The sequence below is a fragment of the Mercurialis annua genome, linkage group LG4 (genome assembly GCF_937616625.2).
Source record: "Mercurialis annua linkage group LG4, ddMerAnnu1.2, whole genome shotgun sequence".
Classification (NCBI taxonomy): domain Eukaryota; kingdom Viridiplantae; phylum Streptophyta; class Magnoliopsida; order Malpighiales; family Euphorbiaceae; genus Mercurialis; species Mercurialis annua.
The window spans coordinates 26,776,794-26,790,891 of record NC_065573.1 but is presented as its reverse complement, the minus strand read 5'-3'; the positions used below and the strand labels follow the sequence as shown (position 1 = coordinate 26,790,891).

At 31.8% G+C, this 14,098-nt stretch overlaps 3 protein-coding genes across 4 annotated transcripts; 1 reads left to right on the top strand and 2 right to left on the bottom strand.

Annotated features, from left to right (window-relative positions):
- Nucleotides 1-1,296: 1,296 nt before the first annotated feature.
- LOC126676987 (cyanogenic beta-glucosidase-like) lies at nt 1,297-6,561 on the bottom strand. Its single transcript, XM_050371386.2, has 13 exons — nt 6,156-6,561; nt 5,812-5,881; nt 5,675-5,733; nt 5,523-5,601; nt 5,356-5,433; nt 4,592-4,679; nt 4,184-4,433; nt 3,828-3,940; nt 2,382-2,608; nt 2,266-2,297; nt 2,069-2,171; nt 1,708-1,795; nt 1,297-1,631 (listed from the first exon to the last, which is right to left on the bottom strand). Exons 1-13 carry the CDS (start codon nt 6,333-6,335, stop codon nt 1,430-1,432), a joined length of 1,569 nt encoding a protein of 522 aa, XP_050227343.1. The 5' UTR covers nt 6,336-6,561; the 3' UTR covers nt 1,297-1,429.
- Nucleotides 6,562-7,585: 1,024 nt separating this feature from the next.
- Nucleotides 7,586-8,321, bottom strand: LOC126676990 (uncharacterized). Its single transcript, XM_050371394.2, has 2 exons — nt 8,112-8,321; nt 7,586-8,028 (listed from the first exon to the last, which is right to left on the bottom strand). The coding sequence occupies exons 1-2, from the start codon at nt 8,218-8,220 to the stop codon at nt 7,760-7,762; spliced, it is 378 nt and encodes a 125-aa protein (XP_050227351.1). The 5' UTR covers nt 8,221-8,321; the 3' UTR covers nt 7,586-7,759.
- A 1,313-nt stretch (nt 8,322-9,634) lies between these two features.
- LOC126676989 (protein REVEILLE 8) lies at nt 9,635-13,691 on the top strand. Of its 2 annotated transcripts, none has more exons than XM_050371392.2 (8): nt 9,635-10,051; nt 10,463-10,520; nt 10,598-10,721; nt 10,808-10,963; nt 11,060-11,185; nt 11,271-11,380; nt 12,679-12,738; nt 13,052-13,691. In XM_050371392.2, exons 1-8 carry the CDS (start codon nt 9,780-9,782, stop codon nt 13,133-13,135), a joined length of 990 nt encoding a protein of 329 aa, XP_050227349.1. In that variant the 5' UTR covers nt 9,635-9,779; the 3' UTR covers nt 13,136-13,691. The 2 variants fall into 2 exon arrangements, with proteins under 2 accessions (XP_050227349.1, XP_050227350.1); XM_050371393.2 differs by having other exon boundaries at nt 9,636-10,051; nt 13,178-13,691.
- Nucleotides 13,692-14,098: the final 407 nt, after the last annotated feature.

Genomic DNA, 14,098 nt, shown 5'->3' with positions numbered 1-14,098 from the left:
AATGAAAGGTCGTGCTTTTGGCTTAATCATTCAAAAGCCCTCCAACTTCAAACTTTTTTTCAATTGCACCCCGACGTAGAAAAATCCTCTCAGAACCCCTCCACCTTTAGATAATTATGTTTCAATTGTACCCTAAAGTATTAAATTGACCTCTTTTCACATGAAAAAAATTTAATATAATTTTTCATTTTTAATCTGTATTCTAATTAAACAATAATATCATTAATAATGTAAAAAATCATCCTTCCTAAAATTATATCCAATAACTTTTTAAAATCAAAATTATAAAAAATTTCAATTTAGGGTACAATTGAAAAAAAATCTAAAGATGGGGGGATTTTGAGAGGATTTTCCTACATCAGGGTACAATTGGAATAAAATTTAAAGGTGGGAGGGTTTTGGGAGAGTTTTTCAACATTAGGGTGCAATTGAAAAAAGATCTAAAAATGGAGGGCTTTTAAGTGATTAGACCTTAATAATTTTTAAAGATTGTAATTAATATAAAATTTCGTGTAAATATTGTGATTTTTATAATATTAATTCTTTAAAAAAACTCACCCATTTTCCACTTTTTCACCTTTTCTTTAATGTTTTGAACTAACTGGCTGGCTCCATTACCGTGAACTCTGGCGGCCACTATTAATATCTCGTGTTAAACGTTTACCAAACAAATTTTGCAAAGAAAAAACCCAACACCAAACATATATGGTCATCAATCCATACTAGTATTCTTAATCAACCCGTAACTCAATGGGAAAGATAGTCAAACTCTCAAAGCCAATATAACAATTATTTTAAGACGTATTAATAATAGGATTATTTGAAGAAGAGAAAAAAACCAACCATGTTTATAGCAATTTAATCACAACTTTCAAAATATAAGGAAATCCAATTTTTTAGTAGTTTGACATTTTACAGTCGTAGAATATATTTTTTCTGTAAAATGACAAAAAAAAAACATTAAAATATTTCGTACTATATTTAAAAAAGACTTAATGGCAAAAAAAAACCAAACTTTTACGACTTGTTGCAATTATATCCAAATCTTTTAATTTTTGCAATAATATACAAATTGCATTATTTTGTTACAATAATATCCAAATTGCACTTTTTATGTGAATTGTTTTGAGTTTTTTGCTATTTTTTTGGACTTTTACTATATTATTATACATAAAAACATAATAATAGCTTAATATCTTAATTGAAAACAACAAGTTTAACCATCAATTTGACTATTATTGCTACAAAAATGCAATTTGGATATTATTGCAACAAAAAATGCAATTTGGATATTATTGTAAAAATTAAAAGGTTTGGATATAATTGCAACAAGTCGTAAAAGTTTGAGTTTTTTTTACCATTAGGCCTTTGAAAAATTGTGCTGCAACAGACATAAAAAAAAATTAAAATTTCTTTTTTCAAATATCGATCAAAATCCACATTTGGGTCCGCCGGTGGAATTCTTATATTGGAGAAATTTGTTGAACCAGGCAACCGAGAGTTTGGGGTATCTTGCCATGGTTTTTCGGTCAACAGCATATAAACCCATCTTAAGAGTATATCCACTTGACCACTCAAAATTGTCCATAAATGATCTAGCAAAGTAACCTTTCACATTCACTTTGTAATCACTGCCCAAAAATAAAATTCAATTATCATAGTCTGTTGAACCAATTATATCTATTCTTGAAATTAAAATAGACTTACCATATAGATTTAAGAACATTCCAAACATGCTGCTCAAAAAATTGTATCCTCATCACATCTCTGCGCCTATTTTTGTCATTGCCGATACCTTTAAGAAAATGTCAAAATTCAAAAAAAATTAAACCATAAATTTAGATGGTGTTTAATTAAATTAAAAACTAGATACTGAATTTTAAGTGTTGAATAAATTAATTCCATAAGCCGTTATCAAATACCATATAAATTATTTAATATAAATTGTTAAGCACACTTTACTTAATGAAAATAAATACTAAAAATTTAATATAAATTGTTAAATTGGTTATCAAATACCATATAAATTAACTGATTGGCTCAATTATAAAAAAAAAAAAAAACTTACCATTTTCAGTAATATAAAGTACAGGATCATGATATCTATCTTTGGTATAATTTAAAACATATCGAATTCCTTGTGGAACGATATATAACCAACTCGGAGAAGCCTGTAAATATGATTACTTTTGTATGTTAGACAAAATAAATCTCTGTATTTTTCTTTACCAGTTGTAATCAAAATCACAATTATTTTTCACTTACCTGTATTCCAATGGCTTTTCCATCTCTATACTCTATTTATAAGAAAATGAAATTGTGATTCTTTAGAATTTATATGATTAGTTAGAAATAATTTGGCAGAGAATAAAACAATTTACCCGTCAAATTAACAGCACTTTCAGTTCCAAATCTAATGTGACTTGGATTAGGGTCAGGAGCTGTAACATTTGCAGAAGCATAAATTGAAGTATAGTAATTTAAGCCAATAAAATCATAGGATCCCTTTAATAGCAAAGCTTGTTTCTTGGTGAAATAAGGCAATCGTTGTCCGATTAGAGTTCTCATTATCTTTGGATAATAACCATAGGTTAAGGGGTCCATAAACCTAACCACAATATGAAATTTCATCAGCTTTAAGATTATATATACGAGTTAAATACTGAAATGTTCTTTCAATAGATAGATATATAAATGGCCTAATCACTCAAAAACCCCTCACCTTTAAACTTTTTTTCAATTCCACCCCGACGTTGAAAATTTGTCAATTTTACCCACTTTTGAATTTTCCATTTTCAATTGTACCCCAATATTTTAATTTTTGTTAATTTTTTTACTTAAATGATGAAATCATTCAATTAATTAAGTCTAAACATGAAATAAAATTCTTTTTTATTCAAAAAAGTACAAATAAGTCCTTTATTTTTAAAAACTAACTAAAAACCATAATCAAATTAACACTAATTTAAATTCTTAATTAATTTAACTAAATTTAAATAAATTTTAAAAATATACAATCAATATATGCGAGACATGGAGAATGTTTTAAACAAATTTCCAAACGCAAAAGACGTTAATTTAATTTTTCAGGGTACAATTGAAACACAAAAATGCAAAATAGGGTAAAATTGACAAATTTTCAACGTCAGGGTATGATTGAAAAGGGGCTAAAAGGTCGGGGGTTTTTAAGACATTAGGCCTATATAAATTATATGCTTAGTTAATTAAGACAAAAGTAATTGATTTAGTAATTTCAGTTTTAATTTCGTAAGACGATATGCAAACGCAGCTGCACATTGTTTAGCGCAATCTTCTCGTTCTATGTCAGGTCAGCAGGATTGGTATAATAACTTTCCGGCATTTTTTTACAAATGTAATTGCTTCCGATACATAGACTCAATCATTTAAAAATATTTCATTTTTTTTTGATACTTTTTGGTTTATGGTCATATCATTTAAAATCTTCAATTTTAGCTCATTTTTTAATTTTTTGTTTCAATTATAGTTATTTATTTAAGCTGCAGTGAAAAAAAATGTAAATATACCCTTCATGTTTTTATATTTAAAAATTGTATGATAAAAATACAAATTGAAATAATATAAAGCAATAAAAACGATTTATTTATACTTTTTTTTTCAGTTTGGACAAATAGTTAAACTTACAACTGAAAGTTGAAAAATTAGATAAAATTGAAAATTTTAAAAATAGAGCATTTTCGAATAATTAAATCTGAACATATATATACTTTTAAAAAAATGAGATTTATAGAGGAATATCGAAACCAGTTTGATGGATTATATAGCTTGAATGTGTGCAGGGTACTCACCAACCATAAGTGAAATCGAGGTTTCTTTGAGCAGCTGCACGATCAGCTGCACTTGTGGAGTAAGGTTCGGTCCAAGTTATATCAAGTGTTATTCCAATCTTGCCATTTTCATCCTATATATTGTGGTATTAGCATATGATATATAGGTGCGTAATATAATGATGCAAAAAGAATTATTATATCACAATTATGAAAAAAATGATACATTTATATATCTCAAATAAAAAGTTTAACAAAATGAAGGGTTCCATTGATAAATTTGTTTTAACTTTGTGTATAATAATTCATTTTGCCTGTAAATGAATACAAAAATATTGCAAGATTCTCGATTTGAATCACAAGTAGAAGTCATGTACCATTTGCTTGTACGTTTGAACAATAGCTGCATGGGAAAGGAGCAAATGATGGCCAACCATATATGGTTCAACCGTTGAGTTTCCTGCTTGGCATGCCTTATTGACCCAAGATGAACATCGTCCTGGGGCCAAAGACCCGCAATCGTATCCTTTTGTAGCAAACACAAATGGTTCATTCATACTAATCCAATGCTTTACTCGGTCTCCAAATCTTTCGAAGCAAACTTCCGCATAATCTTTAAAATCAGATCTGCATAATTATTTCAAATAAATTTGATTTACAATAGCTATTTGAACTTCTAATAGTATTATATTTCACTTATTATGGCCATTTGAACTTCTAATAGACTTACAATATGTAAATTAAACTCATTTTTTCATAATATGGTATTTGTTGTGTATGCTTACACTATCTTAGGGCTTAAGAAGCCACCATACTCATCTTCAAGGCCTTGAGGAACATCCCAATGGAAGATAGTTACAAAAGGAACCAAACCTACATGTATGCACAACATGAGAAATAATAAACTGTACTATAATTGTTTACTAAGCACACCTATTTTTTAAATTTTAATATTTATATTTTTTATTAATTACGACTAAATTTTTTTAATTTTTAAAATTATATTTAGTTTAAATTTTATTTGTTTTTTATAGTTGGGCCCAAAATTTTGAATTTTATTTTTAAATTTAAATCTTTCTATCTATAATGAATTATGATCAAATATGAGGAAATTACAAAAATAAAAGTGGGAGACCATATTTTTTTTTTAAATTAATTATTTTTTTAATTTAGTCTTTTAAATTGGTTGACTAATATCAAAAATGGACAGAAAGATTACACAAAGTGAGAGATCATATCGTTTGATTTTCAAAAAGGAGGGACGAAAGTGTGACATATATGGAGAGTCTAATTTGCTCTAAATTTTTTAACTTATCGATTGAAATTATGTTATTATTCTTGGATAATTATTAGTTAAAGTTTATTTTTTAGAAAAACCATTTATAAATTATAAAAGTGATGTTTACTTACTAATTGAATAAATGATAACTAGCTAATTTTTGATAAAATTATGTAAATATTTTTTTTTATTTATACTTCCTCCGTCCCATAAAGATAAGGAAATGGCAAAATGCATTTAAAGTTGAGCGGTAAAGGATAAAAATATCACCATTTTTTAAAGTTTCATTGATAAGCCGGTTGTAAAAATCAATTCCCTCTTCGTTCACACCTTTGCTTAATTTCCCACCTGTAATTTTTATAATTTACAATTAAATGTTCTAAGTTAGAAAATATGAATCGGTAATAATATATTCCCACCAAAAATACTATACTTACTGGGTATTATTCTGGACCATGAAATGGAGAATCTGTAAGCATTCATACCCACATCTTCATTCATTTTTTTGATATCATCCTGAAATAACACGCCAAATCATTTTATATCATTTATATGATATGATCATCGTAATATTAATTTCGTTTCATACTTTATAGAGATTGTAGGAATCAGTGGCAACATCTCCATTGCTACGATCGTCTATCCTTTCTGCAAAACCAATATTTCTTTAGGTTTAGATTCATCTTGTTTGATTAATTTAGAGATAATAAAGACTGAAAATGAAACCTGGATACTTGTGAGTAAATGTATCCCATATGCTAGGTCCTCTTCCCTTTGAGTTTGCTTCTCCTTCAGTCTGAATTTTACTTATCAGAGTTCAATTATTCGTCGCAAAATTATCACAAACTTTCTCACTTAGTAATAAATAATTAGCAGCTATTCAGAAAATTCCATGTGTAATATACTGTTTTCTACTAACGGAGACGCGTGAAAAGATGGCTAACTCAAGTGGTAAGAGCGCTCCACTAATTACAACCGATAGGCTCTAGTTTCGAGTAATCGCGAGAGTATGAGCGAAATCATTTAATTCTTATGAAAATAATTAATAATAGTAATGCGCACATAGATACCTGATAAGCAGAATTGGATGTTCCCCAAAGAAAACCTGGAGGAAAATAACTACTGTCGAACTTCGAAACTGGCACAGCAGGAGTCTCCGTCTGATACGTCGATACTGAAGAGTTGATTATGAGCAGCAGCAGAAGCAGCATTGGCATATGGGAGCTTTTGGCTTCCATGTTCATATTCATATTCAAGGTTTGGTGTTCTTGTTTATGCACAGCTAACGTATGTTTCTTTTATATATGCATAAATAATGGCATTGTTGTGATTCTTGCAAATCTGAAATCAGATCGCAGATTCTAGACAAGCATGCAATATGCATGCTTGACTTAGAAAATGAAAGGGGAATTTATGACTATTTAACAAAATTCTTCTATAAAAAATTAGGTATTGCAATAAAATAAGCAAACTAAACTAAAGATATTTGATTCGGTTTATTTTATAATTTTTTCAAAATTTTGGTTTACTTGGGTTCTTAATTTTTAAAAAACTGTATTCACAAAAAGAAATTGAAAAATTGGAAAACTGAAAAAATTAAACTACATAAAATATAATGTTTTAAAATATAACATTATTATCTTCATGCGCTGAAAAGATTAAAATATATGATATGTTAGAAGATCTACCATAGATTTTAGTTCCTAAGTTTAATATCTTTAGAATTTTAAAACATAAAAATATATGCTTATATTTTAATAAAATATTTAAATATCAAACCAAGCAGAATTAAATTTATTTTTTTAATTTACTTTAGTTTTAATTTTCTTTAAAAAAAACTAATTTACCAGTTTTAATATTTTCACTATCCAACCGAAGGTACACTCCTACAAGGAATATATGAAATATACATGAACGCTTAATTAACCCATGTAGCCATTCCTATATTCTTCGAATTTTGTTCAATAAATCCTTCTTATTTAATTTCACCTTATTTTTATAGTTTTTTTACAACTACCTTTCCGATTTATTAAGTCCCTCTATGGGCGGAATTCTCCGCGTTAGTTTCAGTTGCCGTTAGTCTAAAAAGGACCTCTTGAACAAAAATGGTATAATATAAGAATTTTAAATAAGAATGATATGATTTAAGACTCCTAGATGAAATTTATGTATAATTTTTATATCGTAAATTTTTGCATCGTTAGTACATGGAGAATTCCGTCTATTGAAAATTTAATACGAAAGTCCTATTGAACAAGAAGAAGAGTACCACAAGGGTTCTGCCATACATGAATCTTAATATTTCTTCCTGAAATTCAATTTTAACGTTGGTTAACTCAAATCCTTGCTTGATGCAGCATGCTCAATAACAAAAACTGTTTAAGCTTGAATATAAAATGAAGGGGTCGTTTGTCATGACTCTTGCTTAATAAAAATTTGTAATTTATCAGCCAGAAAAATAGCAATGTAGCTTCTATAATGAGTTGTGCATCATGCCAAATTATATCCCCAGTCAGGGACTTCCTAAAACCATTTTACTCTTAATTTTTAATTCTTTAAGAAAGAGTACAAAATAAGTTTTAACAGGAATTATAGTAATACTTACTACAACAAAGAAGAATCCTAATTTCATAATTTTACATAACATAGTTGACCAGCACACAGATAATTTGAGTCACCTAATTGGTGAAAGAATGGTGTAGAGCAAAAGAAAGGAGACTATAAGAATGGCAACAACTAGAGTAAACCTTGGACCGGTCCACAACTCAAGATTTGACCTCTCCGTTCTCTTGATCGGATCAATCTCTTCCGATATCGGATAATTGGACTGCCTGGGGTTCCATGTCACATATTTGTTCGGAGAAAATTGTGAGAAGAGAGTTTTTTTTCCTTGCTTCTTGAAACTCGACCATGCCTTGTCCCAATCTGTCGACAATTTATCACCTGATCGATCGACCCAGCCAATAATTAACCTGAAAAAATATATGCAAAAATTTGAAATCCAACGAGAGCATACGATTACGCACCGTTATTGTCAGGGGATTGTTGAGAGTTTCTTGGTGAGCTGCAGAGAGGCGTAAATGGAGACGAAGATTTGTGTAATCTTGATGAGCAAAAGAAGAAGCGAATATCCATTTTTAATTTCCTCAAACTACAACAAAGATTCTCCACTCCTTAATCTCTTATCTCAAATCTATTCATCTCATTGAATGACACGTGGCCATCCATCTGGTGGGACCGAATATTACCATTGCGTCTCCCGGTTCATGGACCATGTTTGTTCATAGTCGGCAGTTTGGCCAAACCATCACCGCTGCTGAACCACTTGATCTCGTTAACGCCCAAAAGTTTTTAATTCACCGTTCGATCCGAACAATTAATCCACAGCCGTTGGATCGTGGGGTCACCTGGAACAGACGGGGATTAATTTCTGGCCACCAATTTTTGTTAGTGGCTTGTAATGACTGAAACGTTGCTTTCGCAAATCTACTCATTTGGCCCCCACCTCCGATTAATCGTGGACGATGAAATTGGCTGACTCGCCTTGTCGGGCATAGCTGTAGAGATAAGATGGAATCCTTCATGGAGATCCAGTTCTTTAAATTTAATCAAATCAATTGTTTCTTTTTTAAAATTTTGGGATAGTTAACAAAACATATCATAAAATTTTATTTTTTAGCGATTTAAATTTAATAGACATATTTTTAATACATTAAATTTTAACGTTTTAAAAATTTACAGATAAAATTAAACCTTTCGCTTTTTTACACGCTATAGCAGTGTTTTAAAAATCGAACCAGACCGGCCAGTGATCCGGTCTAAAACCACAAAAAATCGGATTGAACTAGTTTGAACTGGAATTCACCGGATTGAATCGGTAAAAAATGGATGTTGAACCGGTGAACAAGGAGGCGAACCGATAAAAAAACCGGTGAATTTTTTTTTTTTTTAAGTTTATCAAACCGTTTGAACCGGTCAATGAATATATTTGACAAAACTCGAAAAAAAAAGTCCTAATTACTTAAAAACCACCCACCTTATAATTTTTTTTTATTTATACCATGACTAAAGAAAATTTTCAATTGTACCCTATTTTCAATTTTTATGTTTCATTTGTATCCCAAAATTAAAAAATTAAAAAATTTATTTAATTTAAAGATGAAAATATTAAAAATAAGATATATAAATGATTAACATTAACGTTTTATCAGAATATAGGTTAAAAATGAAGGACTAATTTGAACTCTTTTTCAAAAGAAAATATGTCAATTCAACTCATTAGGTAGAGATGAAACATAAAAATCGAAAATAGGGTACAATTGAAAATTTTCCTAAATCATAGTATAAATGAAAAAAAGTTACAGGGTGGGTGATTTTTAAGTAATTAGGCCAAAAAAAATTGACAAAACTAAAATAAATTTTAAAATTATTGATATATAAGATATAATAATTGAATAAACAAAAATATTTTTTGTAAAATAAAAAAAATAAAAAGTCGGCGCGCAGTAGACGATTAATTGAAAGGTCTGAAATCAGTTACTTTTTCTTCACACACACAAAAATTCGGCCAGAGTCCGCCAGCGCCAGTAACGAATTTAGCCATTTTCTGTCTCTTTCCTTAAGCACAAGAACCTCTCTGTATCCACTTCTATTCTAATCCACGCCTGGATTTGTTTTGGAAGTTCTCAGCCAAAATGATAGCCACCGGAACTTCATCTTCATCGGCCAAACCGCCGCCGCAACCTCCTCCTCAACCGCCCCAGTCATCATCTACTGCTACAACCACCACCACGACAACAGCAACTACTAGTACATCAGCAGCAGCAGCAGCAGCTCCTCCTTCTACAACCTCCATAGCAGCCGATAGCTCAGGTGGCAAGAAGGTTAGAAAGCCTTACATCATCACCAAATCACGTGAGAGCTGGACAGAAGAAGAACACGACAAGTTCCTCGAAGCTCTTCAGCTGTAGGACCTCCCTCTTACTCTTTTTTAATTTCACGATTTCCCCTCTTTTCTTAACTTGAAGTCCAATTTTCAGGCCTCGAGTATAGATTTACTCGGGCAGTTGCTGAACACTTTTTGGTTATACAAATCTAAGGACTTCATTTTGACTGCAATGACTTACTTTCAAATCCATTCTGTTTTTAATCAGTACTGATTTGGACTCAAGTTTTTACTTCACTTACTAATTGTCATTTCTCCTCGTGACTAGTTATTAGGGAATTGTGGTTAAATTTCTTGCTGTTGTTTGATTAGTTATGAAGAGACTGTTTGCAAGTAAAAAATGGAGAATTCATGCTGTTTTCGGGTCTTTCGAATTTTATTCTAGTGCAGCTGAGTCCTGAGATTGTTAGCATTCTTTGTGTTCAAATTTAGGTTTGACCGTGATTGGAAAAAGATTGAAGATTTTGTGGGTTCAAAGACTGTGATTCAGGTTTGAGCATGCTGGTTTTCTTCTTTGCAGGCTGTCGGTTTGGGCGTTCAATAACTGGTTATAATTTGTATTTGTAGATACGAAGTCATGCTCAGAAGTACTTTTTGAAGGTTCAAAAGAATGGCACAACTGCACACGTTCCTCCTCCGAGGCCTAAGCGCAAAGCTTTACATCCTTATCCGCAAAAGGCATCCAAAAACAGTTAGGGTCTCACTCATTTATTCATTATGGTACTGCATTTTATTGTAGCTGTAGAATAACAGTATGGCATTCTGTCAATGTTGCAGTTTTATTGCCACTCCCAGCATCGATGGCTTATCATTCCTCAATGGATGTCTGTGCACCTGGATATGCTCCTTGGGATGACACTTCCATGCTAATGAATACTGCAACAAGCGAAATCATGACATTGCAAGACGGATTTACTCTTCATGGAGCTGAAGGTATGCATGCCTCTTTCTTGTTATTTTATTTATAGACTATCTTTAGTGGAACAAGCTTTCCAGCGTTTCTAATGCCGTATAACATTACTGATTCAGATGATCTTGCATCAAAGGGGGCATCGAGGTTAAGTGAGAATAGTGCTGGTGGCTTGGAGAGCCTAAGTAGAACAGTGCCAAGCTCTGATATGCCGAAACAGGGCAAACAAGCACCTGTTCTTCATGGTAATGCTCTGTCATCTAGTCTTATTACGCTTCATGAAAGAAAGGGAACTCTATTTTCGTTACCATTAAAATTTTGTGTTTGCAGGTTTACCGGACTTTGCTGAAGTTTATAGCTTCATTGGGAGTGTCTTTGATCCAGAAACCACAGGTCATGTGCAAAAGCTCAAGGAAATGGATCCTATAAATTTTGAAACTGTAAGTTGAAATCCACATAATGGCAGGATACCCCATATGCTATTGTTTTCTACATTTTAGTGCTCTATTTTATCAAACAGAGGTCAGATTTTCTAGTATAGTTTGGAAGTGTTTCTGTAAACAAACAGTCAATGTGAGGTGTTCTGTTTCTAATTTTGCATCAGAGAGTTTTTCTTGGGTGTACAATGTTAGTTCAGTCTAAATTGTGGTAGGGAAAGTATACCTATTAGAAGTTTATTCTGACATAGAAGTATTATAATCATTCCAAGCCTAAAACTAAACTCATGCATGGTTTATTGGAGTCCGCCTTGTGAGTTCAACGTTCTTGTTTGTTTTACCTCTTCCAGATTACCTACATATCAATATCAAAACTTTTGAAAGGGTAAACACCTTCTCCACAAACTCTTGGTTAGGTTTTCTTCATATGGGGTAAATTCTTATAGAAAAGAAAGGCTGTGGAAATGACTCGTCCCTTGATGTGTATAATCTTCTCATTTCATTCTAGCATTAGCGTTAACACACTTGGTGTTTTTTTGTCTTCTTCCGGAAGTTACAGTACTATTTAAGTGATAAATCACCAAAATGGATCTGATCCGCTAAAGCCTGCAAACACTAATAAACATAGGTCAGAAAGAACGCCGGAGGGGGGTCTCCCGGCGTTCGCTCCGACGCTCAAGTCAAACTTTGTAGTAGGGGAAAGAAGAAGAAAAGAAAGAGTAGTCTTGAGTGAGTAGAAAGAAGTACCTTAGGGTTTCCCCATAGTGTGACTTATATAGACCATGTCTCGTGGTTCTTTTTCCCCTGTTACGTAAGTCCGTGTTATATCCCGGTATTTTGTATCTCAGAATCTCGGTGTTAACCTATTAAGTAGGTCCCGCGTTATATCTCGGTATTTGTATCTCGGAATCTTGGTATTAACCTATTAGAACACCGGAGAGTACGTCATGCTATCATTGTGGTGATGCTAGGTACGGTTTTATTCATAGCTCGATATTGGTATCTCGGAATTTAGGATTTTCGTAAGGTACTTGTTTTTGTATCTCGTCCAATGGTATCTCGGTTACCGATCTGGCATGGTTAAAAACTCGGTTAGCTGGACTTGGTGTCCTCTCATTTTGTCGAGGTTGCTTCGCCCCTGTGATCATATATTATCCATACGTTATCATTAAGCATATTGCATTTTCATTCAGTTAAAAAACTGACCTTTATATAGTTCTGGTTGCCTATTTGATTATTTGTTTTTCTCTTTCATTTGTTTCCAAATGTATGTTTACACAATTGTATTTGATGACTTGCAGGTTCTATTACTGATAAGGAATCTCACTATTAATTTGTCTAGTCCTGATTTTGAGCCAATGGTAAGTGTTAATGCTCCTTAATACAATAGTAGCTCTTAACATCATAGAACCCATTAATGTAAAACATCCTAGTAAAAAAAAAATCTGCGGTAGGACATATTGCGAAACTTTGGTGATGCTAGCATAACATGCTTTCTTATGTTCGACTGATTGGAAGAGCTCCTTTTCATATAGCTGTTGTGATCTCCTTGCATTTGTACTTCAAAGTGTGATTTTTGTTTATCACATGTTCTAAACTATATTAAATGGATATTCTCTTATTTGAAATGACTCCGGTCTAACCCTGGCTAGTTGATATCCTTGGTTGATTCAGCGGAAGGTTCTGTCATCGTATGATACGAATGCCATAACAGTGGGAATTGCTGCTAAGAGCCAAACCAGTGATATATCATGTTGAACTATTTGGACGCTGGTTCCCTAATATAATCTTTCTTCACAGTAAACAGGAGGTGTGGAGCTAGCTTTCTTGGGGCAAAATGAGACAGTTAGAAGTGCATGCTCAGAAATATGTGTAAAGACGAAGAAGCCGTAGAAGAAAGTCGTTTTAATTGATTTGTAAGATCCACCATGGTCTTAATTTGCCGAGACCCACGTAGGTATATACGGTATCTATCAGCATACAAGACTGTTCCTTCAACCAAAAATCTGTATATTTTGTGAGGTTGGCTATTTAACCATTTGTTAAAATAGTAGTAGCATAAGTTTTGATAGTGCTGGTGGTGTGTGACTATAACAACTTCGGCACATATGACTGATAAGTGTTGCCTCCCAAACGTGTTCATGTACTGGGAACCCTTTTTTTTGTTGGGTCATATTTGGCAAACGATATTGATAAAACTCTTGTGATGGGAGATTAGGAATATTTATAGTGAATGAAGGACTCGTTTGAATTTATGTATTGTAAAAATTTAGTATAAATTAATCTCATTGTCGCAAAATATATGTTTGTTTAATGTGGTTTTATAGTAATGTGTTAATTAATTATCCACTTAAATAATGAAGTGACAAAAAATGAAGAGGTGGTTAGGAGAAAGGGTGAATACTTTAGATGTAAAGAAAGAGGCATTTTTTGCCGATCGGGAGGATCAATTTTTTATTTATTATGATCTCGCACAATTTATATTCGAGTTTATTTTGATCATCACAATTGCATACTTGTTTAAAGTAGGTATTAAAGTATGTTTCTCTAGTTCAAACCGCTATCTCGTCATTAGATTATCACTATTTATCTAATGATATATCTCATGTTATACTGTGTGTTTTTTTTTTTAAAATAACATTATACAGTTTCAATGATAGAGCTTGTTTGTACTATTTTTTTTTAATATAAAGATTTAAGTGAGGTTTTGATTCACCATAG

What these genes read in the sequence shown, in the direction of transcription:
- LOC126676989 (XM_050371392.2), top strand. Translation starts at nt 9,780, where the DNA reads ATGATAGCCACCGGAACTTCATCTTCATCGGCCAAACCGCCGCCGCAA. An exon ending in TTCCTCGAAGCTCTTCAGCT is followed by an intron (nt 10,052 to 10,462) that starts GTAGGACCTCCC and finishes GTTCAAATTTAG; the next exon opens with GTTTGACCGTGATTGGAAAA. An exon ending in TACTCTTCATGGAGCTGAAG is followed by an intron (nt 10,964 to 11,059) that starts GTATGCATGCCT and finishes TTACTGATTCAG; the next exon opens with ATGATCTTGCATCAAAGGGG.
- LOC126676987 (XM_050371386.2), bottom strand. Translation starts at nt 6,335, where the DNA reads ATGAATATGAACATGGAAGCCAAAAGCTCCCATATGCCAATGCTGCTT. An exon ending in CAATGAAACTTTAAAAAATG is followed by an intron (nt 4,680 to 5,355) that starts GTGATATTTTTA and finishes GCATACATGTAG; the next exon opens with GTTTGGTTCCTTTTGTAACT. An exon ending in GAAAAGCCATTGGAATACAG is followed by an intron (nt 2,172 to 2,265) that starts GTAAGTGAAAAA and finishes TCATATTTACAG; the next exon opens with GCTTCTCCGAGTTGGTTATA.
- LOC126676990 (XM_050371394.2), bottom strand. Translation starts at nt 8,220, where the DNA reads ATGGATATTCGCTTCTTCTTTTGCTCATCAAGATTACACAAATCTTCG. An exon ending in ACAATCCCCTGACAATAACG is followed by an intron (nt 8,029 to 8,111) that starts GTGCGTAATCGT and finishes TCGATCGATCAG; the next exon opens with GTGATAAATTGTCGACAGAT.